Here is a 26966-nt window from a genome sequence, read left to right as displayed (position 1 = left end):
CTGATGACATTCTCAGCATTTTGGTTGGTCTAAGCTAGTTTACTATGTTTAATAGATTCCAAAGAGTTTTTCTCTACTGGTCACAGGATGTTAGTGCCTATGCAGAGGTAGACAAGGAATGGCTGTTCTGGAGCCTAAGCTGGCTAACATAAAGGAATTACTCTCTGTACCTGTAACATGTCAATCTCTTCACAGTGCTGAAATCCTAATCAGTCACCCAGTCTCTGCAGGCATGGCTTCTTTTTAGTTTTCATTCACTGTGGGATCACAGATGTGTATGATCACTGCCTGGATGATAATGTTCTGTTGATTTGTTTCGAGACAGAGTCTCAACATTCTGTATAGCACAATGCTCAACTACTGACTGTGCCCTAGCGGGGCAAGATGATTGTGTGTCTAGAAAAACTGAAGAAATGAGGAGTGGTTGCTTACACCTGCAGTCAGCACTCAGGGCAGAGGGAGGATAGTGGACCCGGTGGGTCTATGTACCGAGTTGTAGGCACACGCCCTAAATTCCAGCATTCGGGAGGCAGAAGCAGATACATCCCTGTAAGTACAAGCCTAGCCTGGACTGTAACTATCTCTGAAACTATATAGCCAGTTCCAGGACATCCAGATCCACATAGAGAGACACTGTCTCAACAATAACAACAGAAAGGGCAGGGCAAGTTTGGGTTTTATTGCTGCAGAGACACCATGACCATGGCAACACTTACAAAGGAAAAGCTTTTATTGGGGCTTACTTACAGTCTATGGAGGCCATTCCTAATCAAACCACCGTTATCGTTACGGCAGGAAGCGTAGCAGTGTGCAGGCAGACATGGTGCTAGAGAAGGAGCTATGTCGTGATCTGCACACAGCAGAAGACTGTGACACATTGGGTACAGCTTGAGCACTGGAGACCTCAAAGCCCACCCCCACACTGACTCACTTCCTCCAGCAAGGTCATATCTACTATTCCAACAAGACCACACCTCCTACTAGTGCCGCTATGGACCAAGCATCTAAACATATGAAACCACCGTAGCCAGCCATCATCCCTTTGTTCAAACTCCTAATCTTTTATTACCTGAGCTAAAAAGCTTGTTTGCCAGTCCTGGTGACACATACCTGGAATCTCAGCACTGGGGAGGCTGAGGAAGGAGGCTTAGAAATTTGAGGTCAGTTTAGTCTATATAGCTAGTTCTAGTCTAACCTGGACTATATAGCAAGATCTGTTTCAAAGCAACAGCTAAACCGAAGTATACGGTTTGAAACATAGCTCAGTGGTAGAGTAGTAGAGTAATTACCTAGCATGTTCAAGATCCTGGTTCAGAGACTGGAAAGATGATTCAGTGGTCCAGACGGTGTGTTACTCTTTTAGAGCATGGCAGTTTGATTCCCAGCACTCGTTAGGTGGCTCACAACGGCCTATAATTAAAGTTCCAGAGAATCTGGGGGTAGTTCAGACCAAGAGACATGTTCACTGTCTAAAAGAACCCACACAAATGTGGTACACACACAAAATACACATACCCAAGATCAAAAAGAAAATAAATATTAACAATTTTTACTGATGTGGTGGTATGCATCCATAATTCCAGCACTGGGTGGCAGAGGCAGGTAGGTCTCTAGCCTGGTCTACATAGCAAGTTCCAGGACATTTCCAGTGATTTCCAGAGCTACATAATGAGATTCCATCTTGAAAAAAAATAAAAAGCAACAAAACAAAAAACAAAAACAAAACTCTTGCTTATTCAGTGTCCATCACTGCAAGTGGAAAACCAGCAAGGGGTTAGAGGTGTATCTCAGTTAATAGAGGGCTTGCCTGGAACACAGAAAGTCTTGGGTTCCACCCAACAACACATCATCTGGGTATGATAGCAGACACCTGATGTTTCCACACTTGTGAGGCAGAAGCAGGAAGATCAGAAGTTCAAGGTCGTTTCTGGATACACACAGAACTGGAGATCCTTCTTGGATAGAGAAACCTTGTCCCAACAAATCAAAACTAAAAAAAAAAAAAAGGAGGTTTGGCTTAGCAGTTAAGAGCACTTGCAACTCTTGCAGAGGCCTCAGGTTCCTTTGTAAGTACCAACAGGGCAGCTCATAATTATCTAAGAAAATTCCAGTCCCAGGGGATCCAAAACCCTCTTTTGACCTCTGTGTATTGGGCATGAACATGCTACATACACATATATGCAGGCACAACACCTATACACTTAAAATGGTATTTTAAAAAGTCTGAGAACAAACCACAAGTGCACGTGGACCCATGCCCACACATGCACACACCCACGTGAACATACATAAATAATGACATGAACCGGTACTGTAGCACATCCTTGTAAATCTCAGCATTGTGGAAGTCGAGAGAAAAGGAACACTGAAAGTTCCAGGCCATCCTTGAATACATGAATTCATGAATACACAGTGAATTCTAGAGCAAGACTTTTTTTAAAAAGGGATGTGTGTGAAAAAAAATTATTTTGTCAATTAAAATGGAAGCATTCTATTGTTTTAATCTTATAATTTGTGTATTCCTCAAACAGCTCAGATCCAGAAGTTCAAACTAGTGTGCTGAAGCAAAAATAAAGATAACGTGCTTGCCCTTAGTTTGATTCCCAACAGCACACGCACAAAGCTATAAGTAGCTAGGTGGCTGCCTGTAATTCTAGCACTGGGAGGATAGGGTTGGAGGATTATACATTTAAAGCTATTCAGGGCTACATAGAATCAATGTCTCAAAAAAATCAACCAACCAAACAAACAAAAAACACTAATTCTATCCCAGTGTTGTAGCAAACACCTTTAATTCCAGAGACATAGGTAGAGGCAGGTGCATCTCTGAGTTTGAGGCCAGTCTGGTCTACAGAGTGAGTTCCAGTACAGCTACACAATGAGCCCCTGTTTCAAAAACAAAAACTAAAAAGTACAAGGTCATTTCCAGGCAATGGGAGATTCTGTGTCTAAACTGATAATCATTTAGGGGACACTTTGGCATTATCTATCAAAACAAATATGCATGGCCTTTGACACCATAATTCTGAGTGTAGGACTTTAACCTAGAGATATATCCATATTTATACTAGAAGATAAGTGTATGAAATTACTAACTATAGCCTTTTTTTTTTTTTTTTTTTTTTGTCACAGGCAAAACAGGAAATAGCTCGATTGTCCACTCTAGGGAAACTTTGAATCATTTATGTCACTGAAAAGATGGGGAGAGCTGGCTTAGTGGTGCATACCCATAATCCCAGCACTAGGAGGTGCAGGTAGGAAGATTAAAGGTTCAAGGCCAGCCTCAGAGTCATATAGAGTTTAAGACATGACTGGGCTATATGTGTGTGGCTGGCTCTTCAGGAACCAAAGCCAAGGTTGACCTCTGGCCTCCATTCATGTGTATATGCATAAACACACAAACAGACACACACTCATTCCATCTTTTAATAATACCTTTTTTTTTTTTTAAATAAAGTTTTTCAAGACTTTAAGTTTTTAAGTTTCTCTGGGTAGCCTCGGCTGTCCTAGACTCACTTTGCAGGCTGGCCTTGAACTCAGAGATCTGCCTGTCTCTGCCTCCAAAGTGTTGGGGTTAAAGGTATGTACTACCATACCTGGCTTACTTTGACTATTTCTTTTGCCACTGTTAAAACTGTTAACCATAATAAGGTTAACGGTTAAGGTGAGGGTTAGAATAGATATAGTTCTATTAAACATTTTTTTTTGAGATATGGATTCACTATGAAGTCCAGACTAACTTCAAACTTGTGGCAATCTCCTTGCCTCAGCCTCCTGAGCCTTCGGGTTACAGGCATGCACCACCACTCTTGGAAAATACAATTTTTGTTTGTTTTTTAAGACAGGAACTCACAGTATAGCTCTGGCTGGCTTGGAACCCTCTATGTAGACAAGCTGACCTTGAACTCAAGGAGATCTACCTGCCTCTGCCTCCTCATGCCTGTATTAAAAGGTGTGTACCAGGGCTGGGGAGATGGCTCAGAGGTTAAGAGCACTGTCTGCTCTTCCAGAGGTCCTGAGTTCGATTTCCAGCAACCACACGGTGGCTCACAACCATCTATAATGGGATCTGGTGCCCTCTTCTGGCCTGCAGGTGTACACTAAATAAATAAATAAATCTTAAAAAAAAAAAAGTAAATAAAGCACAACAGTGGTGGCACAGGCCTTTAATCCCAGCACTCGGGATGCAGGGGCAGGTGGATCTCTCTGAGTTCGAGGCCAGCCTGGTCTACAGAGTGAGTTCTGGGACAGCCAAGGCTACACAGAGAAACCCTGTCTTAAAAAGCCAAAAAACCAAAGAGAATAAGTAAAAGGTGTGTACCACCATGCCCAGCCATAGGCTATTTTTAGAAGGGCACATACTTGAGACAAAGACGAGAACATCTTGAGTTCAAGGTCAGCCCGTTCAATTTATCCAGTCCCTGTGTAAAAGAAAGACACCGTCAACTATTTGACAGGCTGTGGTGGCACTAGGGAGGCGGAGGCAGCATGGTTACTGCCAGTTCTAGGCCAGCAAGCGCTATACACCAAGACTCAATCTCAGAAAGGAAAAATAAAAAGGGAACAGCATATTAGCTCAACAAAGTGCTCGATTTCCTCAACTGTGCTAAGTGGTCTCTGACCCAAAAGAAGAGTCTGGGGTAGTATGAGGTTATGTATACGGGTATGTATGGGGGGGGGGGCAGAAATGTTCTGCAAAAATTCCTCATGGGCTATAAATAATTCAATAAGCATGGTGGCTCACGCCTTTAATCCCAGCACTCAGGGAGGCAGAGGCAGGTGCATTTTGAGTCTGATGCCAATCTGGTCTATAAAGGACAGCCAAGGCTACAGATAAACCCTGTGTCAACAAACAAACAAAGAATTCAATAAAAGATTGTACGAAGATCTACTACACTTACTGGATAGCAGGTCTTCCATTTATTTACATTTCCATGCCCATGTCTTGGGGTAGGAGGTAATGAGAACGCATAGGCAGGGTCAGATCTGTGTCCTGAATATGTTTTTGAGTAGAGATTGCACCTTCTGCCTCCAGCTGACACTGAATACACTCTGTAGCTGAGGATGGCCTTGCATTCCTAATCTTCCTGCCACCTCCTCCCAAGTGCTGGGAGTTCAGGCCTGTGCCACCATGCCAGGCCAACTGTGTTGGCTTAATAAATCATTTACCCATCTTTAGGACACAAGGGCCAGTCAGCTTTGATGGGCTGCTGGCTCTGTTCCTCCCAACCCCAATAGGGCTTCTCTATGTACCCCTGGCGGTCCCGGAACTTGCTCTGCAGACCAAGCTGGCCTTGAACTCAAGAGATCTGCCTGCCTCTGTAGTGCTGGAATGAAAGGCGTGTGCTACCGCCACAGACTGTGTACCCTTGGCTCTCCTGGACTTGGCCTAGAACTCAGAGCCAACGGACTGCCTCTGCAAGTAAGCTTGTTCAGCAAAACTGACCTGGCACTTGGGAGCCACATGCGAGGCTTTCAAAGACCGTACGGCCTGAAGAGGAGGTGTGGGAAGGGAAAAGCCGAGTGGCAGACTGTGGGCACCAAGCTGAAAGAAGCTGGCACAAGATTACAGTCTATCTCTGCATTGTTAAGTTAGTAACGGGAACCCGGGGGTCTGAATTTTCAGGACGCATTTCTTGTTGAAGCAGTCTGGGGCGAGCGCTCCATTTCTAAGGAGACACTGTTCCGGGACTCTGAGATCACGAGGCGCCCAAACCGCACGCCCCGCAGTGGATGCCAACCTCTGCCCGTGTTATTCCGGCCCCCAGCTAGGTGCCCAACCCCAGGCCTCCACAATGGAGCCAAGGCCCGAGGCCTACGAGCCGCCACCGATGCGTTCCGGCCGGTCCTTCGCCTGCGCCTGAGGTGGAGACGGCGGGTAGCGGCCTCCTTTCTCCGCGCTCAGACCCCGGGCGACATGCGGTGGCGGGGGCCCAGGCCGAGGGCCCGCGGTTGGCGGGAGCCCGAGGGGGCGGGCCGCCAGGGCACAGGGGACGCCGAGAGCCGGGTGGCGCGCGCGGCGCTCAAACTCGCGCCGCCTCGGCTCACGGGCGAGCCCCGCCCTCCCCGTCACCGAAGGCGCCCAGCCAATGGGCGAGCCGGAGAGGCCGGGCCTGCGAGCGAGGGACCGGGCGGGGGAGCCGCGCGGGGGGCGGGGGAGGGAGAGGGGAAGCCGAGGGCGGGCTGCGCTTGACGGACAGCGCCCCGCAGCCAATCCGGCGTGAGGCTGCTCCGCCGGCCCCTTCGCTGGGCTCTGTTCTACGCCCCGCCTCCTCCCCCCGCCCCCCCCCGCTCCCCTCCCCCACTCTGCGGGCAAATCACTGCTGGAAAGAGGCGGGGGCCGAAGCGGCGGGCTCGTGTGGAGCCCCGCGGCGGGATTGACGGGCGCCCGGACCAATGGGAGGGAGGCCGATGGCGCGGCTGTGGCCGGGGCCGACCAATGGGCGCGCGGGCTGGGGGCGGAGGCCCAGGTTCCAAACGCTCCGCGGCGCCATGGGCTGAAAACTCAACCGAGATGGAATCTCCCAGTCTGAACCGGTTTCAACCGGTTCCGAGTTTGAGGCCCTAGGAGGAGGGGGAGAAGCGGCTGCAGCGGCCGCGGCAGGAGCAGCGGGAGCCTCGGCATCAGCCAGAGCAGCAGCAGCCAGCGCCGCGGCGGCCGTGCCCGTTCCAGCCCTCGCTGCAGCAGCCGTGCAAGCTCCCCGAGGGGGCGGGGGGAGCCGCCAGCCGCCGCGGAGCACGCGAACGGGGCAAAGTTTGGGCGAGCCCGGGTGGGGGGGCCCGGCGCCGGAGCGGCGAGAGCGAGCGGGCCCGCCGGGCCAGGGGCAGCCGGGCTGCGACCGGCCGCCGCGACCCCGGCCGTGCGGACGCGTGCCGCCGCTCCCGCCGCCGCCTGTGGCCCTGGGGCCCGGGCGCCGGGCCGGCCGCTCCCCTCCCCCTCCGCCCTCCCGGCGGGCGGGAGCCCTCGCCCCTCGGGTCCGGTCCCCTTTTTTGGTGGGGCGCGCCTGCGAGTGTGAGTGTGCGTGCGCGCGTGTGCGCGGGTGTGTGTGTGCTGGGTGGAGTTGTCCCCGGAATAGTAAATATTGAGCTTTTTTCCGCCCCGTCTCTCGGTTTTGTGTGTGCTTTTTTTTAAGGTGGGGAAACTGTGAGACCCACCTTGGTCCCCCGTCCCTCCTCCCCACCTCCCCTCGCCCCAAAGCCCGGACAAGGAAGGAAGAAGCAGTTGGTTGAATTTCTGGGTAAGTCGGCCGTGCGTGCTCGGGGGCGAGGCGGGCGGCGGGCGCGGGGCCTCGCAGCCTCCCGCGATTGAATGGGCAGCGCCGCGGCGGGGGAGGCGGGAGGCGGCGGCGGGAGGGCAGCGGCCGGCGGGGGCAGCGGGCGGGGGCGGCGGCGGCCCGGGCCCCCGCGCCGAGTCCGGGGCGCCCGCGGGAGCGCCGCCGTGGACGGTCGGGAGTGGAAGTTTCCAGAAATATTTAGTGCAGCGGCGGCGGCGGCATCGAAACGTCCGCCTGCATCACGTGGCCCCTCGGCGGAGAGCTCGGGATGGGGGAGGGAGGGGCGGCCGAGCCCCGCCGCTGCGGGCGAGCCCGGGGCCTGCTGGCGGCCGTGGGTGCTGCGTGCGTGCGTGTGTGGACGCCGGCGTGGGGGGGTGGGCCCGGCTCTCCTCGGGGGGCTCTGCCGAGGGGCCGCGCGTTGCGGGTCTCCCTCCCCGGCGGCCGTGGACGGGGAGGATGCCCGTCCCCGCCGGCCTGCCGTGTGGAGTCGGGTGGAGGATGCCCCGAACGCCCGGCGAGGCGGGACCCGGAGCGCCCGGAGGACACGCTGCGGGGAGAGCGGGGCGCTGAACCCGCGGCGCCGGGCGGAGTGCCTGCTCGGGGGGGCGGGAGAGCGTGCTCCGGGAGCTATAGTTAGAAGTGCTGAGAGCCGCCCGGGTGGGAGCCAGGGGAGGGCGGGCCTCCCTGCGAGGCGTGCTTTCTACTGAATGAAGCGGGCGCTTGCCCACACACCCAAGTAGCAGGCTTGCGTAGCGTCTTGTCTTCTGACCTAATGGGAAGCCGCCTCTAAGCGGTGGTGACGGTTTTCTGGGGTTTGGATGGAAGCTGGTGGGTAGTGTGTTCCCGCTTGCAGGGCATTGGCGCTGTATCTGTCATCACTTGTAGAGTCACAGCGTTTCTGGATGGCGCCCCGCTGTGCACAGTCCAGAACTGGGGAGACACCGACAAGAAAGGGTTCTCCCGCCATAGCTGGTTACTTGGTGCGTGATTATGCTGGTAGTGGAAGGAAAATCATTGGGAGCTTTTTGATTTGGGCTACTGAATGTGCTCGGCATTCACCGCAAAGCCGCCATTTCTGGAATATCTATAGTTGAAGGATAGGTAGGTGGGTCATTTTGGAAGATACCCCTTAGTTCTGAAAAGGCCAACAACTATATTTAAGGACGCTTAGGTTGGACCCCTTAACTCCTAAGACCAACTGGAAAATGAAACTTCAGGGCAAGGGGCACTTGACTAACCATTTATTTTTTTTAAGTTGTAAATTGTGACGGTGTAGGGGAAAAGTTGATTGCAATTTTTAACCATAAAGTAGAAAGTTCTGTAAGTCTGTAAAAGTTGTGGCACTTGAAGGTATCAGAAAGCATAGCCATTTGTTTGTGGAATTCATTTTGTCCTGTATATTAGTATTTAGATCTGTTTTCTCCTGTTCAAGACAGGAGCTCACAGTGTATCCCAGTCAGTGCTTGCACCTCCTCTGAGGTTACTGACCTGTTATCCCATTCAATTCTTACAGAGGTTTTATTTTGTTTTCTGAGCCTCCCATAAAAGAGGCTGCAGTCCCAAGTGCTTGGACTGCAGGTATCATGTTAGGCAGTTTATTTTTTAGTATATAATTTAATATGTTAATGATTTGATATAATTTAGTATATAACCATGCCGGGCAGTTTCCTTATTTTTTTTTTTTAATATATAATCTTAATTAATGTTCATTGGTGTTTTGCTTGCATGTATGTCTATGTGGAGGTGTCAGGAACTCTAAAACTGGAGTTACAGATACAGGAGTTGCAATGTGGGTGCCGGGAATTGAACCAAGGTCCTCCGGAAGCTCAGCCAGTGCTCTTAATCTCAGAGCCATCTCCAACCCAGTTTCTTTATTTTGACATTAATTTATAAGTGTGTCTACCCACGTAGCAGTATTTGGACTCTGAGAAGGAGTTTCAGTAGGGACATAGGCAGGTCTTGACCTTGTTGCCATCCTCTTCCCCTTGTCTTCCACAGTACTGTGCTGGCTTCATCTTCTCGACTTTGTTTTAGCCATGGCCTGATTATTAGTTACTTGAGATGGGGCTTTAGAGCTCTGGCCGTCCTCAGACTGTTTGGAGGTGAGGATGGTTTTGATCTCCTGGTTCTCAAGAATACTGGGATTACAGGTGCACAGCCAGCTACCTCTGTTTTCAACCCAGCTTCATGTCTAGTAGAGCACTTTGCTAACTGAGCCAAACCTAACCTTTCATTTATCGTAGTCTATATCTTGGATTTTTTTTATTTTTTTTTTATTTTTTCCCTTCAAGACGAGGTTTCACTGTATAGCTCTGGCTGTCCTGGAACTTAATCTGTAGACCATTCTGGCCTTGAACTCAAGAGATCCACCTTCCTCTGCCTCCCAAGCAGCTGGAATTAAAGACGTGCATCACCACGCCCAGCTGGACATCTTTAATAAAACCTTTACATTGAAACTGAAGTTGTATCAGCAGCACTGCAGAAAAACAATGGAGAAACTGGTGGCACTTGGCTGGAGTGAGAGCTGTGGTTTTTTTATTCAGGGTCTCTGCAGTCCAAGATACTCTGGAGTTCACACTTCTGGCTTCACCTTCTAGGTGCTGGGCTTTAGTACTAAACCACCAAGCCCCACTTTGTACAGGTTTCAAAAAGGGTGGGACTGAATGGCTCAGCAGTTAAGAGTTTCTACTACACTTGGTGAGGACTCAGTCTTTACCCATTCTGGGTGCTTCATAATCACTGTAACTGCAGCTTTGGGGTCTGACATGGCTCTGGCCTCTTTGGGCACCTGTACCCAGGCACACACATACCCACACACAAACATATAGAATTTAAAAATAAAATCTTGAAAACATAGCTTTATCTTACCAGTCTAGTTGTTCAAAAGCTGTGTGATCAAAAATGACAGTGCCGTAAAAGGTGTCATGGACACACGTAGGCCATCCTTTTTAAATGGTGTGCAGAGTTGTTCAGATTTGAGCTGGAATCCAGGGCAGTGCCTCACACCCATAGTCACAGTGCCCGGAAGGTTGAGCCAGGAGAATCACCTCATAAGTGATGTTCGTATGCAGCTCTGGACTTCTAAGAGGATTCTTCTGTCGGTCCTGGTGCAAGCTGGGCCTGTAGTTCCATGCTGTATTGAATCTGAGACAGAAGGATGGCAAGTTCAAGGGTTGCCTGGCTACAATGCCAACTGGAAACTCAGTGAGCCCTATCTGAAAGTAAGACCAAGGGATGGAGAAATAGCTTAGTAATAGTGAGCGATGCCTAGCACTCACAAAGTTCAGCCCCTCAGTACCACAAAAATAAGAAAAGTTGGCAGGCAGAATATTTATTTGCTTGTGTGCACTTGTGAGCTAAGAGGTCAGCTTGGAGCCAGGTCTCCATAGTGTGTGTGGAGTGGGGAGTCCCTTTGAGTTGATCACTAGCTACTTGGCTGCAAGTGTATTAACTCCTGAGCCATTTGCCAGCCCCTGTGGTCTACAGTATAATACCTTTTTCTTACTGCCTTCTTTCCTTCTGTCTTGGGGCAGCGTCTCTGGCCGTCCTGGAATTGGCTGTGTACCTCAGGCTGCCTTCACAACTTCACCTGCCCTGGCCCGCCTCGTGCTCACTGCCACGCCAAACCTTGTGTTCTCTTTGTTGGGATTAGACAGGTTCTTACTGTGTAGCTCAGGCTGGCCTCCAAAGCAGGAGGTGTGATCCTCTTACCTAAACATCCTTAATGCTGGGATTGGAGCCCTGAGAGCCCCGGGTTCCTCTCCCCTGGATGGCCGCAGGACTGAGTGGTTGACTCAGTAGGGCTCTACATTTGGGGGTGTTCAGAATGCCTTAAATCGGGGAAGCTCCTTCCCTCCCCAGTGTTTCGAGACAGTGTCTTACTATATTTTCTTAAGGTGTATTTTCCCTTTAATCATATATTGAAGGGATGTGCATGCTTGAAGATTTTCATTTCTTTCAGATAAGATCTTAACTGTATTCCAGTCCAGCATGCCACCTGTCAGATGTAGCCCAGGTTGGCTTCAACTTAGAGACCTAGTCTCAACCGTGCAAAAGGCTGAGATTATATGCATGGGACACCATGCCCTTGGTATAGATGGTATTTTAATTCTCAAACACAGTTGAGGATGGAAAGTGATGCAGTTACTTGGGGGTTTGGATGTAGAAAGTCTGTAGAGGTTAAGGGTTTTGGGTTCTTAACTACTGCTGTGGATGGTACAAAAATTGGTGACATTGTCCTGTCCGTGAGACATTTAGACTAAGCTGTTTAAAAAGCTTCACTAGGAGGATCTTTAAAAAGTCCTTGCAAGCACATTTAAAACTTTGAAATAACTCGTGCAGAGGGCTGGTAGAGAACTTCCTGGCATGCCATCTCCAGCGTTGGAGTAGACGGGAGGGTTACAAGTTCAGGGTCATTCTTGGCTACATGCAGACTCAGGTGAGCCAGGGCTAAAGACCATGGCTGAAAAGGTCAGACAACCGAGAACCTGTCCATAGCCTGGTTGAGGTCACACATTCCTACGGTCCCCACTATGGTAGCTTGCATAGTGAAATCCCTTCTGTCTCTGCCCCACAGTCAGACTCCCCGCCCCCTGAAAAATTTTTTAGGGCTGTGGAATCATAATGGATTCATTTGGGGGAAAAATGTAGTATAAATGTAAGTCAAGTAATAATATACAAGGAAAGTAGAATGAACCTAATAGCTAATGCAGTTATATATAGAACAGCTTAATAATATAATTTTGAAAAAAAAAATAATATAATTTTGTTAATTTGTTTCATAATTGTAAAATTTCTGTAATTCAAGTATGTGAATGAACAGTGTTGAAGGAAAATTCCTTGGATAGAATGAGGGTTACTGCTGCCCAGACTTAAGTAACATCACTTTTTTTTTTCTTTCAGTAATCTATGCCAGCAATTATGACAATGTTAGCAGACCATGCAGCTCGTCAGCTGCTTGATTTCAGCCAAAAACTGGATATCAACCTTTTAGACAATGTGGTGAATTGCTTATACCATGGAGAAGGAGCCCAGGTAAAGTAGATTACAAAAACCTTAATAAAATTATTTAAATGTAACGAAGTAGTTGGGAAGTTTTCTGCTTTTTATACAATATATTCTATTGTTTATGTAAATTAGAAATTATTTACTAATAGTCTGGGGAAAGTATTAATGTTGGCCATGGTCAGGAGGGAAACTTGGGAATGTATTTATCTGGCTTTTGTTTTGTTTCAGGTTGTTGTTTTTTTTTTTTTTGTTTTTGTTTTTTTGTGGGGTGAGGGAGTTGAGACAGGGTTTCTCTGTGTCCTAGACTTGCTTTGTAGACCAGGCTGGCATTGAACTCAGAGATCCACCTGCCTCTGCCTCCCTGAGTGCTGAGATTTGGCTTTTCTTTTTTCTATTTATTTTTTCCTTTTGAAGCCCCAAACTGTAGACCAGGCTGTCTCCAACTCAAAGAGGTCTGCTTATATATGGGTGTAGGAGTTAAAGGCATGCACCACCAGTCCTGGTTGATTCTATTTGTTTTGTTTGTTTTGAGGGGTACTTTGGAGTCCAGATAATCCTAGAGCTGGAGTTTTAGGTAGATTGTGGATGCCAGGAACTGAACTCTGGCACTGTGACACCATCTGTCCAGTCCTCCAGTCCCCACTTGTCAGTTCTTCTTAATTCCAAACAATCTTTTTTAAAATTTATTTTATTTCATTTATTAGCGTGAAGGTATCGGACCCTTAGAATTGGCGTTACAGACAGTGTGAGCTGCCATGTGGGTGCTGGGAATTGAACTCGGGTCTTTTGGAAGAGCTGACAGTGCTCTTAACCACTGAGCCATCTCCCCAGTCCCCCCAAACAATCTTCTTAAGTAAAGTAGAACCCACTGTCAGTTGCTAAAGTGTATTCGTGCTGGGTGAAGTCATGGGTACTTGTAATACCAATTCAAAAAGGTTATTTGTATCTTTATGTTTACCTACTGTATTTGGAGTTAAGTCAAACCCAGAACCTTTGCATTTGTTTTCTGAGATGGCTTCCTCTGTGGACCCCTGGCTGTCCTGGAACTTGCTCTGTAGACCAGGCTGGCTTTGAACTCAGAAGTCTTTGGGCCTCTGCTTCTTGAGTGCCGGGATTAAAGATATGTGCTATCACTGCCTGACTTTTCTTTTTTAATCAATAGTATTGTTTTTGTGATTCTTTTTATCTTATGGGTGTTAGTGTATTGCCTGCATGTATGTGTATGAGGCTCAGATACCCTAGAATTGGAGCCGTAGTCGTGAGGGTCCTGTGGGTACTGGGGATTGAGCCCAGGTCCTCTAGAAGAGCAGCCGGGGCTCTTCACCGCTGAGCCAGCTCTCCTGTCCCAGCTGCCCAGATTTGATGTGCTCTTTCTAATCGACTTTATCACGGATGGTTTGTGCATGTGGGCACCGTTGTGCCGCCTCGCTGCTTCCATTAAGGTCAAAGGACTCCTGGGCTCTGTCCTGTGTGGGTTCTGGTGAGGAGACGCAGATTGGACTGCTGGCCATAGCATGGCTATAAGCCTCTCGCTCCCAGTTGAAATTGCAGGAGTCTTCCAGGTATTTATCTAGAAATCCAGTATGAGCCAGGCTGGGATGCGCCTCCTTAGCCTTGGCACTCTGAGAGGCAGAGGCAGGAAGTCTGAGACGAGCCCAGTCTACTTGGTGAATTCCAGGCCAGGCAGGAACTAAAATATGTATATATTTCTGAATTTTGTGCTGTTGTAAAAGAAGTCCTGTTAGTACAGATAATTACCTTAAACTATTTTGCTTTAACACTTGATTATAAAATAGGTGTTGGCCTGTGGTCCTAGAGACATGAGACAGAGGCAAGTTTCAGGCCAGCCTTAGCTATAAAGAGAAACTGTCAAGAGAAAAGGCAGGAGAGTATGTAGGTTATTAAAACCGTGTAACAAACTGCCATATTTGTGAAACAGTAGTTTGAGAAAGTTTGCAGCCGGCCTGGTGGTGCAAACAACGTGCGTTCAGTCCCTGGGGCCCACCCGGTAGAAGGGGTTTGGAGAGTTGTGTCTTCTGACTCCCACACGCGTTCTCACACACGTGTAGTATCTGTGTTGAATGTAGACTAAAATGTTGTGAAATCGGGGCAGAAATCTTTGAATACAGGTTGGCTGTGGTGGAGCGTGCTTTTTGTTCTCAGCGCTAGGGAGACCGGAGCATCAGGAATGAACACTTAACATTTTCTGTGTGCCAGGCTCAGAGCCGGACCAAGTCTTGTAACGTGACACCATCTAACAGCGCAAGTATTGTTGCCAAAATATTGGTTCCTTGGACAACTGTCTGCTAGAAATTTTGTTTTGTGTGTTTTTTAGGGGGTGAGGTAGTGGGCGGTAGGTTAAGACAGGGTCTCACCATGTAGCTCTAGCTGGCCTGGAACTCACTATGTGGACCAGGCTGGCCTTGAACTCCAGTGTACCCTGCCTCCCAAGGCATTTGGGAACAAGTCTGACTTGTTAAGATACTGTTTGACCTTGGGTGCTCTCATACATTTGAAACTGTTTAAAATGAATGAGAGGTCTTTTCATTCACTTAGACTCTGTGATACTGGTTTGACTATATAAAGAGAGCATGGGGGAGGCTTGGAAGATGGCTCTGCAGTTATGAGTACTCGTTACTTTTGCAGAGGACCCAGATGTGGTGCTTTCTAACAACCTTGAACTCTAGTTCTAGGGTCTCCTGACTGCTAAGGGCATAAAGAATGTGATGCCTATAAATGTGCAGGCAAAACACTCATATACATAAAACAAAATGTAAAGATTTTAAGGGCTAAGTTTGCAGAGAGGGAAAATTGCCATGGACTTTTTTTTCCGCTAAAGATTTGTTTTGCTTTATGTGTGCATGTGTGTGCACCATATGCGTGCCTGTTGGATCCCTAAAACTGAGATTATAAATGGTAGTTAACCATCAGATGGGTGCTAGGGATGGAACTAAGGTTTTCTGCAATGGAAACTAGTGCTTTTAACTGCTGAGCCATCTTTCCAGCACCACTACCCCTCTGTTTGGAGACAAGATGTTGTTGTGGATGCTGTGCTGCCCTGGACCTCTGTAGCCCAGGCTGGCCTCATCCTCCCAAGTACTGAGATTTTTAAAAACATAGAAACAGTGGAAGCAGGGGAATCAGGCCAGCCTGAATGGCATGGGAACTTAATCACAACCTAGTGTTTATAAGCGTACTTTGTTTTTGAGAAAGAACTGTTTCCAGTAACAGACTGACAAAACTTGTATAGAAATTGTCATCTATCATATGGCTTAACCCTTGGTTTTTGTTTTTGAGATGTGATCACATCCCGGGATGACCCTGAATTTCTGGTCCTTCTGCCTCCACCTCCAGTGTTAGGGTTACTTACAGTCACGTGCCACAGCACCAGGTTTATGCTCTGCTGGGGTTGAGTCCAGGCCTTCCCGCATGCTAGGCAAGCCTTAACCAGCTGAGGGTTGTCTCCGGCGTTTTGTTGTGTGTTCTTAGAGGGCACGCTGGAGATTGATGCCTTGAGTTTTTCTTGAATTCATGATCCCTTTGCCTTCACCTACAGTGGTGGGATCACATACAAATGCCATTCATCTTGCCCAGCTTTATTACGCACATTGGTTTCCGTAAGAATTCTCTAGTTACATATCAGTTTTCTTACGGAGTCCCTAGTTGTTACTCTGAAAGCCCCATGCACAAAATGCTGCTCGCCTTCGGAAGGTGAGTGGTGCAGTCTGTAAAGGACGATCACAGTGTCCTTTGGCAGGGAGCAGATGCTCTGGTTTATAATGATAAGGGTACATTTAAACCACTTCAGGTGGTATATGAACCCGTAATTTCAGCTCTGAGTGCTGACACAGAATGACCACGGGGTGCGGATGCCTGTGTGATTTGTGCTGTCTCAGAGTTTAGAAAAGCCTGGAGATACTAGCTCAGTGCTTACCTAGTATGCATGAAACCTTTGGGTCAGACCTGAGCGTTGCAGAAATGGAAAAGGAAAAGTAGATTTTGCTGTGTATTCTCAGAAAAAAACAACACACATGGCTTGATTCCATCATTTTCTTTGCTAATCTCATAATAGATTGTTATAATGTAAAATTTATGTTATAAAGTAAAATTTATGCACTTTGGGAAGTGGATTCTAGCTGGTGACGAGGTCACTAGGGACAGGTCTAGAAAACTAGACCTGCGGCTCTCTCTGCCTCTTTAACAGTGTCACTGTGTCATTCTGGCTGGCCTGGAATTTGAGAAAGAACTTGCAGACCATAAACTCACAGTTCAACATGCCCATGCTTCTGAGTGCTGGCATAAAAGGTGCATGCCACCACCATGCCCAGCTATGCTAAATAAATTTCAAGATGAATTACCAGAACCTAACATTTTTTAAAGCATGAAACAGCTGTTTTTCACTTAATTTATATAGACAGCGTTTGCATGTATAGGCAGTGTAGTAAGATACACCGTAGCGAGGTAGTATGGAGCAGTATAGAGTGGAGAAGACTCGGATAGTGTAGGAAGTACAGCAGTGTAGGACAGTGGAGTCTGGTGAGACACCGGCGCGGCGCATGGCCCCGGAAAGCCAGAGGCAGGCAGATCTCGGGGTTTGAGGACAACCAGGCTGCAGCCCAGAGAAACCCTGCAGTGGTTGGAGGCTGGGGAGACGGCCCAGCACTCGAGAGCATGCGGTTCTCTGAGTTACTTCGGGCACATCACGAACACCCCTAACTCCAGCACTTGGAAACCCCACACCCACTTTCCGTATTCGCTGCGCTCAGTGCAGGCCCCACACGCACAGGTCTCCTTCTGTTTACCTGGTTAGCCAAAAGGAAAAAATAGTGAGGAATGGGTGGGAGTGTCAGCATTGGACTCTTATTCATTTATTCAAGGGGCAATACTAGGCTTTCCCCCTTTACTTTTTGTTCCTTTGCTGTTTAAACCCCTTTTGAGATTGTAAGATAATAGAAGAATGGGAAATAGGACAAAACAAAGAAGAATTACTATGGTACCAATACAGCTGTTAATTTCCAAGCATGAGATTGACTAACAGCAAAGAACATGTTAGTTGTGGAGGTGAGACAAATGGTGATAGTATGGAAAGTTTGCATTATGATGCTCAGCGCGTCAAATGATCCGACCCACCTGATGCTAGTGAGACTCAGGCCTGCAGTCCTAGCACTTAGAAAGGATAGATACCGAGGCAGGGAAATCCTCACTTCAGAGCAGTCATGTCTGGACTCACGACTCAGAGAAGCAGTAAGTTTCACTAGGGAAATATTCACGCCATGGACTGTTCGTTACCAGCTCATACTGCAGTTGTTCTCAGGGGAACATTAGGATAAGACACTGCCCACCTTTGGATGTGGGGTGTTCGTCTGTAACTTAGGAAGTATAATCAAGAGGCTTATTGTAGCTCTTAAGCCAGCCAGGGCTACATAGTGTATATGCCACAAACAAACAAACAAAAAGAAAAACCCTACTGCATCACCTAACTTTGAATCCAAGACATTCCCAGTAGGAGAAGGATAGCTGAGTTCTTTCAAATTTGACAGTGGCTTTTGGGTGCATTTTAGAACCAAAATATATGTTGAGTGTATTTGTAATAGGGTGGTGTGTGTGCAGCTGCCTTTAGACTAGAAGGTGATGGAGCCAGAGGTACAGGTAGTTGTGAGCTGATGGATACTCATAATTGAACCTGGGTCCTGGAAGAATAGCAAGTGCCTGCAACCTCTAAGCCAACTCTCCAGCTCCTAAAAGATGTGGTTTTGGGCTGGAGAGATGGCTCGGTGGTTAAGAGCACTGTCAGAGGTCCTGAGTTCAATTCCCAGCAACCACATGGTGGCTCATAACAGTCTATAATGGGATCTGGTGCCCTCTTGGTGTGCCGGTGTACATCCAGGTAGAGTGCTCAAATACATAAAATAAGTAAATCTTTAAAAAAAAATGGATGGGAGCCATAGAGATGGTTCAGAGATGAAGAGCACTGCTTGCTCTTTCTGAGGACCCAGGTTCAATTTGCAGTACGCACATGGTTGGTGGTTTGCTGCTGTGTGTCACTTCAGTTCCCAGTTCCGGGGACTCCAGTGCCCTCTTCTGGGCATCCCAGGCACTGCATGCACACGGTACACAGGCAGGTGATGTCCTATGCCTAGGCTGGCTTGGACGCCTCATCTTGCTGTATCTACTTCCCAAGTGCAGGGATTACAACTGTGTGTGCGTTGCACCTGCTAGCAGAAGAAATATTGATTAGTGAGGTCATAATGAATATGGTGGTATTTGCTTATTCAGAGCCAAATAGGCCTTTTTCCCTTTGAAACAGAATCGCCGTGAATGGAGTCTAGGCTGGCAGTTTTTCTGCTTTAGCCCCGTGGGCTTGTTTTGTGTTGTTTTAATTTATTGTCACACAAAGATCTGCCTGTCTCTGCCTCCCTGCGTGCTGGGATTAAATTTATTTTTACTCTATTTGTCTTTTGAGTGCTGGGATTTCAGGTATATACCACTATGCCTGAGTCATGCTTACAAATTTGTAGGAGTGGAGATGGTTCAGCTACAAAATAACAGTAAAAAAATGTGAAAAGATCAAGCTGTTCAGGAAAGAAAAATGTCAAGAGACTAAACACTTAGGTAAAACGTATTATTAAAAATGTTATGGCTAAATCAGAGAAGCGAGACATAGCCATGCTAACAAGGCTGGATCTCTAAAACTATACTAAACACAAAGGACAAGTTGAAGAAGAAATTACAAACTTTCTGTAGCCATGGTTTTCCTGGTTTCAAATCTGTAGACAGTCAGGCTGGCCTCAAACTCAGATCCTCTTGCCTTTGCCTTCCCAGTGCTGGGTTTAAAGGTGTGTGGCATCACACATGGTCATATGCTTTTATTCCATTTTTTTTGAGACTGGATCTTTATGTAGCCCTGGATGTTTCAGGACTTGCTTCGTAGAATAACCTGGCCTTGAACTATGAGATCTACCTCCTAATACTGGGATTATTGAAGGCATGTGCCAAAACACTTGGCTAAGTGTATCTTCTCTTTGAGTCTCATGTAGCCTTGACTGGCCTGGAACTCACTGTGTAGACCAGGCTGGACTCAGATCTCACAGATCCTCCTGCCTCTGCCTTTTCCATTGCTAGGGTTAAAGGTGTGTATTGCCATTTAGCATTAGACATTGAATCTGGGGCCTTCCTTATTCTAAGCCTGTGTTCCGCCACAGGGCTCTCCTAAACCCTTCCTTGATGAATTTAAATTCAGTTTAATAAATAGATTTGCAAAAAATGGTTGATGTATTTCAAAGAAATAAATTCCCCCCCCCCTTTCTAAAGTCCTTTCTCTTCCCCCGTTCCTTAAAAAGTCTGTGTGTATGTTGCTGTGGCTGACTCTGCCCTCAGAAACCATGTATCTCAGTATTCTTAATTGCTAGGTTCATTGACATGCAGCTGTTTGTAAAGTGCGTGTTTGTGTCAGTGTTTGAAGGTCTGCGGGTTGGTTCTCTTTGTACCGTACGGGCTCTGGGAACGGAGCATGCGCCATCAGGCTTGGTGGTGAGCCTTCTTCAGGGTCTGATCTCACTAGTCAAGACTGGTTTGAGCTTCTGGGGAGCTGAAGAGCTTGGGAATCTTGTCTTACCCTGCTCTTGAGTAGTTGGGATTATATCTTTGTCCTGCCAATCCTGAAGAGTTTCTAGTTCTGGAAGAGTTGATTTTTCAAATGTTTCTAAAAGCACAAGTATCGCTGTTATTTTTCGCTATACTTTACATTTTAGTGAATTCTAAACACAGTAGCTTAATTCTTTTTATGTAACCTTTTAGCAAAGAATGGCTCAAGAAGTACTGACACATTTAAAGGAACACCCTGATGCTTGGACACGCGTCGACACAATATTGGAATTTTCGCAGAACATGAACACGAAAGTAAGCAAGTGGTGGTTTTAAAAGTCCGTTATTCTTTTCTTCCAGTCATAAACTTTGAGGAAGGTATCTCATTTTTAGTATTAGCATTTGTTACCAAATCATTTTATATTGCTAACTTATCTCAAAATTACTCTGAAGCTTAGAATTCTTGCAAATAGTCCTAAGAATTAGGAATGAAGTTTTTGTAACTGGGACTAGTGCGCAAGCTGGTTTTTCATTTTGGGGTGGGTGGTTTTTTCCATTTAGACGTGTGTAGCATAAGTTGTAAACGTAATTCAGAGATGAGACAGAACAAATTATTTTGGGCAGGTGATCAATGTAATACATGTTAGGTGCCACCAACACCCAGGAGTGTGGACAGCTCGAAGCCCTGCTCAGGGGCCAGTGTTTCCAGTGAGGCAGCAGCTCCGTTCTTACTTGGAATTGAAAATGTTATTACTCAGGGCTTTTTTTTTTTTTTTTTTTTTCCTTGAGTTTGAACAGAAGGGTTGATCAAAATGTGTTTTGACTGTTTAATGCTTGATGATTCACGCTTCTCTTTAAACGCCTTACAGTAATAAAATAGCATGGCATTCTGTTTAATACACAAAAGGTTTCTACTTGATATACATTGTGTTAAAACAGAAAATAGCCATGTGCACATCTGTTTATCAAATCAGAGTGTGTTAATAGTTTTAAAATATTAATTAGTTTTGACATCTTGTAAATTTTAAGGCAAAAATGCAGCCCAGAACTTCCTCAAAGTGCTAACCTTAAGTAACATAACAGTGTTTGCCTGTGTGCTTGCCTGGTAAATTTTGCTTTTTATACTGACAGACATTACTAATGTTTAAGTTGATTTATCAACAGTATTTTTAAAAACTCAAATTTGTCTTGTGAAAAATGAGATGATTAGAGGAACAGAAAGAAAGCAACAGGTAAAGAATTCTTCAATTTACATAAATTACAAATGATTTGGTGCTAAATTTATGCACTATGACATTTGGCTTTATGCAGTCATTTTTTTTTCTTTAAAGATGTTAACACTACCTGATATTAATCATAATGTTCCATTATGTTGATTGCTTGTAATAGGAAGAAAAGGGTGTCTTCCTGTGCCACTGACACAGCTAGGCTTTGACGGCAGGCCTCCACAAGGTCTACCCTTTTGATTCCCTTTAACTCAATTCTGTTCATCAATTGTTTTTTGTTTCAGGGGTGGCGGGTGGGGAAGGGGGAACTCAATGCATAAAATAAGTATTTCTACGGGCTCAAATTTCTGCCATAGGGATCATTTCATGCATTTGTTTTTTCATGTAGTCTTTGCTGTTATCTGTCCCTCATCTTCATAGCTCAGCAGTGGATTACTCAAGTTTTGCAGATTTTAAGGTAGAAATAGGGATTGGTTTTGTTTTGGTGGCTTTTTTCTTTTTTCTTTTTCTTTGTTTTTTAAAGACTGGCTATCACGTCACATTTATGGAAAAAAAATGTTTTCTAAAAAGAACAAGAATTTGCTTCCCAGGTTTCGCATCTAGAGTCATTTTTGAGGAGGAGAGGTTAGGACACGTGCACCTTTGGCCATGCGTGTGGGAAGCTTTTACTGGGCTCTGCCAGCTTCTTTGTTAGAAAGTGACAGTTGTATGTTCAGCAAGCTGTAGGCAGTAAACTACTATTACATAGGAGTATTCGTCAGTAAAGGGTAAATAAGTTAATGAATATGATAGTGATGGGGAAATAAAGAGTAGGTCAAGTAAACTATCTTAATTTTTTTAATTATTATTTTTTTTTTTTAGTCTATGGTGTTTGTTTCTTAGTGCTTCAAGTATCTTTAGTTGGCTGTTAGCAAGAGGACATGTTCTGTAACACAGTGGGTAGCGGTTTTCAGCTTAGAGGAACTTGGTCTCCGGAGCTTCGGAGCCCAGGCTGTAGAGCGCTGACAGGGCAGCGAGCTTCAGGGCTGCCGAGTGAGGTACTGCAGCGACATTTCTTTCTCAGCTTGAGAACTTGTTTTGGCCTGGTCTTAGAGGACTTTAAGGAACGTTCTGCAAATGTAGAGTTTAAGTAGAAATAGGAAAAAAAAAAAGGTGGAATATGAAAATGAAAGAAAACAGCAAAAACACTTGAGCACAATGTAGTTTGGGACAGTATATTGTGCTTTGGTTAAAATGAGCATTTATTATATGATCCCTTTGGTTGAAATACTAATGCTCCTATTTTATTGTGTAAATGACTAACAATTTTAAAGATGAACTCTTATTCTCAGCCAAACCTTGCAATCTGAGTCCATGTCTGTGAATGAGTGTACCTTTCAGGTATCACAGCTGGTTATTCGAGCCTCTCATCCTGAGGTAAAACAAACTACGTTCTGGTTCCTTTTCTTCCTCCTGCCTATCCACACTAATTGGTCATAGTCATAACTTTAGGTTGTAAGCTTGGAGTCGTGTAAATTCTTAAATACTGACTGTTTAGAGTGCATAAGCAGCAGGAGGAACTAAATGGACTGAAACTGGTATCTGTTGTTTAACTCTTTCACACACGTAGTTACAGCTTCTCTGTTTGTGAGGAATACCTGAAAGGTAGATACAGATTGCAACATGCATTTGTATTTTGACTGTGCACAAAAGTTTATCTTTAAGTTAGTAGAAATAGAAGCTGTAGGGGTGGGCTAAACTGGAAATGAACCCATGGGTTTGTCTTGCTGCTCCTTAAGTAACACACCAGTGATGCTTAAACCCTTTGTAGAGAAAGTTTTTGTGACAACACTTGATATTTGGCTGAAAGCTTGTAACTCCTAGAGGATGGTAGGAAGCTTGATAGCATCCAAGCTACTAAATTTTTAGGAGCCTGGTTGTGTTAATAATGTGTGAGCCTCTGAGCAGTCACTTATGCTGTGAATTCATATTTGGCTGTAATTTTTCCTTCTACAGATAAGCCCATTTGGCTGCTAAAGGGCTTTTTATTTGGTTCTTCCTCCTGGTGTGAGCATGTATAAACAGCAGGACGTTACATAGAGTAGTAAACAATAAAATGAGGAAAATGCATGAAATCTCAGCTTATGGGTGAATAGATCCTGTTTAATGTATGTAATTAAACTTGATAGCATAATGTTTTTGAAACGTTAGCTCTAAATGTGTGAGTGTTTGTCCATTTGTGAATCCTGAAAGGTCCTAGTCCTACGACAAGAAATTCACATAGTTTTATTCTCCAATTTTCAGTATTATGGACTACAAATTTTGGAAAATGTGATAAAAACAAGGTGGAAGATTCTTCCAAGGAACCAGTGTGAAGGTAGGAAAATATCTTAAGAATGAAACAGTTCAGACTTTGGGTTCTGATACTTTTAGTTTTTGAGACAGGGCTTCTCTGTAGCCCTGGCTATCTTGGAACTCACTGTGTAGGCCAGTCTGGCTTCAAACTTTGGGTTCTCTTGCCTCCACCTGAGGACTGGGAATACAGGTTTGAGCCGCTACAGCCTGTTGTGAGTATTGATCAAACCTAGGACTTCAAACATAGTAGACAAATACTCTACCAACAGCACCATGGCCTTACTGGCCTTAGCTTTTTAAGGATTTGTTTATTTTTATTTTATGTGCATTGGTATTTTGCCTGCAGGTATGTCTATGTGAGGGTGTTGGATCTTCTGGAACTGGAGTTACAGACAGCCATGTGGGTGTGGGATTCGAACCCGGGTCCCCTGGAGGAAGAGCCAGTGCTTTTTAACAGCTGGACCATCTCTCAGCCCTTAGCCTTAGCTTTAAACTTGGCTTCAGGATGAAATGTTTACTGTTATAGGGACGGTTGTGTGCCTTCTCCGTGGATGGGACATGCTGGCCGGAGATCTTTGGACATAGTTGTTAGAGGTCTGGCATTCGTAATACTCAGCCTGGCAACTTAAAGAGGCCAACCTATTTGATTGTGGTGCTCCACCCTTGGAGTTCCAGGCAGTGTCAAGGCTAAGGCAGGGAGATTGGTTATATAGCAAGTACCAGGTCTCCTAGGCCTGGCCCTCTGTGGAAACACAGGACTGTATCCTCTCTTTATAGGCTCTTGACCTGGCTTGGGTGCCAGTGCTGTCCCAGTTCTATAGTGCTGACCACACCCTTATTTCTTGTTGTGTAGACTATGTTGTCCAGTGCAGCCTTGGTTGTCCTGGAACTCATGTTGTAGACTAGGGTGGCCTCAAAACAAACTTAGACCCACCTGTTTCTGCCTACAAAGTGCTGGGATTAAAGAAAGCTGAATGCCACCATGCCAGGCAGCAGGCACATTCTTGGGAGAAACTTGTTTTATATATTTACTTATTTATTTATTATTTATGTAGTGTTCTGCCTGTATGTGTGCCTGTGCACCAGAAGAGGGCATCAGATCCCGGTATAGATGGCTATGAGCCACATGTGGTTGCTGGGAATTGAACTCAGGACCTCTGGAAGACCTGTCAGTGCTCTTGACCTCTGGGCCATCTCTCCAGCCCCCGGGAGAAACTCTTTTAGTCAGTTGTTTCTGTGTATTGTGCCTCTCACTGATTTACCGTTTTTGTCCTTATGTTAACCTCACTTACCTTCATTTCTGGCAGAAAGTTTCTGAAAAGCATAGATTGGTCCAGTGGTACACGTAGGTAGTCCCAGCACTTTGAAGGCTTAGGCACGGAAACCAGGAGTTTGAGGTTATGGCCTTGGCTGCATAAGTGAGACTGGGTCCAAGATGGCATTTTATTGTAAAGTTTTGCTTATGTGTACGTAGATACACGTGTGTCCTTGGATGTGTGTATGCACACACCAAGCACCCTGAGGGGCCAGAAAAGGGCACTGGGTCGCCTGGCTCTGCAGTTCCAGGTTAGTCACCCGATGTGGGTGCTAGGAACCAAACTTGAGTCTTGGAAGAGCAGCGAGCACTTGTAACTGCTGTCCCACCTCCAACTCCCTTAAAAGCCATCCTAATGAGAAAGAGTCAATGCGTGGTAAAAACAGAAAATTCTAACTTTAGAAAAAATTTTTGTATTGGTATTGCTGATTGTCAGTTAGCTTTGGGCCAGAAAATAACATGTATGTTTTGTGGTTTTATGTATTTGTGATTATTGAATTAGTGAAGATCAGCTAGTAATGACTGAATTAATATCTTTCAGGTTAATAGGGTTCCCTTGATTCATTTCTTTAAGTGCTGTAAGGGTTCCTACGTTTTGGGCTTGTGTGCATGTATTGCAAAAACATTGACATGATCTTTGACATTATAGTTTTAGTTTTGGGTTTGTTGCTGTTTGAGACATTATAGCCCAAGGAGACCAAGACTAGCCCAACTTGGCAGGTGTGAATCATCAGACCTGGTTGAAGTTTAAGGGCTTTTTTGTTTTTGTTTTTTGAGATAGGGTTTCTCTGTGTAGCCCTGGCCTTGAACTCAAAGATCCACCTACCCTTACCTCCTCAGTGCTGAGATTAAGGGTATGTGCCAACCACCACTGGTCAGAGTTTAAGCTTTAAAAGTTCTGCTGAGTGTCGTGGCACACAGCTTTAATCCCAGCACTCAGGAAGCAGTGGCAGGCGGATCTTTGAGTTGGAGGCCACCCTGATCTACAGAGTGAGTTCCAGGACAGTCAGGGCTACACAGAGAAAAAAAACTAAATAAAAATTTAAAATCACATCCTGTTTGTTTGTTTGTTTGTTTTGGTAGGTCATGTGTGCATGTCCACATGCACAGGTGTGTTCCCCATGCGCACATGTGGATGTCAGAGGACAGTTTGGCAGGAGTTGGTTTTTTTCCTTTCAACATGTGGGTCCTGAGGATTGAACTCCAGTTCTCTGGCTTGGTGACCAGCTGAGCAATTTCCCCAGCCTCGCTTTGATCTTCAGAGGCTCTGTCCACCTAGGTAGCTGAGGTTACTAGTCTTTGCCACCAGGATTGGCTCTAGGAGCTTTATTATTAGAATTTCATCTATATAGACCGTAAGGTTCAAACTATCCATTTTTTTAATTGGATAATTGACACCAAGGACATAGAAAACAATTTCTAGTGAGGTTATTACTGTTAGTGGAATTGTTTGGTTGATTAATCTAAGTAGTCCGTGTAACTTAATGTTCATATACAAGTACACTTGACTCCCTAGTTTTATTTTTAAAACATACTAAAACTAGACCCAGGAGAACAGTGACATGTCACAGTGGTTATATTGAAGAGCTTGCCACCAAGCCTGATGGTTCAGATTTCTTGTGGCAGAGAAAACCAACTTGCAGAAGTCTTCTGATCTCAGAACAAGTGTAGCTCTGGTTTGGAGGCCAGCAAGTACCAAACCTAAAAATGAGCTGACTCCGCATAGGTGTTGGTATGTATGCACCACCTAGATGTATGCACACCGTGAAGGTTAAGACAAAAACAGAATCCAAAAGACTAGACCTATTGTGAGTTTTCAGTGCTTTTTATTTATTTATTTTGTCTGTTTGAGAGAAGGTTTGTACTGTGTAGTTCCACCGACCTCATGCTCACAGATCGGCCTGCACCTGCCTGTCAAGTGTTTAGATTAAAGGCATGTGGTGCACACAGCTGCTCCATGCCATCCTGGATTGCACACTGGGACCCAGCTATCAATTAAAAAGTCAATTCCACAGCACAGGGCCATTTTCACTCCAGAGTAGTCAGTGGAAGCCAGGCTGAATGAAGACCCTGTGTTGGAGGGTCAGAGGCCTGGGAGAGAGCTGTGGAAGATCAGCTCAAGTTCAAGAGCTGCTTTTGGTGTATACAGTGCTCCAAGCCCGGTAGAGGCTCTCAAAGATAAGTGTGGAGGTGAAAGTGGAAGGTGAGGAATTCGAGCTTTCATTA

At 45.9% G+C, this 26966-nt stretch overlaps 1 protein-coding gene across 2 annotated transcripts in view; it reads left to right on the top strand.

The window, feature by feature from the left end:
- Positions 1–6919: 6919 nt before the first annotated feature.
- Xpo1 (exportin 1) overlaps positions 6920–26966 on the top strand; it is a 42306-nt gene continuing 22259 nt past the window's right edge. The window contains exons 1-4 of one of the 2 annotated variants that reach the window (XM_021626644.2): positions 6920–7238; positions 12177–12308; positions 20079–20180; positions 23375–23447. In XM_021626644.2, the coding sequence (XP_021482319.1) occupies positions 12183–12308; positions 20079–20180; positions 23375–23447 (301 nt within the window). In that variant the 5' untranslated portion in view covers positions 6920–7238; positions 12177–12182. Of the gene's footprint in view, positions 7239–12176; positions 12309–20078; positions 20181–21254; positions 21318–23374; positions 23448–26966 lie in introns of those variants that run through there. The other variant, XM_060365156.1, reaches the window with a different exon arrangement.

The sequence above is a fragment of the Meriones unguiculatus genome, chromosome 12 (assembly GCF_030254825.1).
Source record: "Meriones unguiculatus strain TT.TT164.6M chromosome 12, Bangor_MerUng_6.1, whole genome shotgun sequence".
NCBI lineage: Eukaryota > Metazoa > Chordata > Mammalia > Rodentia > Muridae > Meriones > Meriones unguiculatus.
Note: the sequence above shows the minus strand (reverse complement) of the source record. Positions and strands in the feature narration are given on the sequence as shown.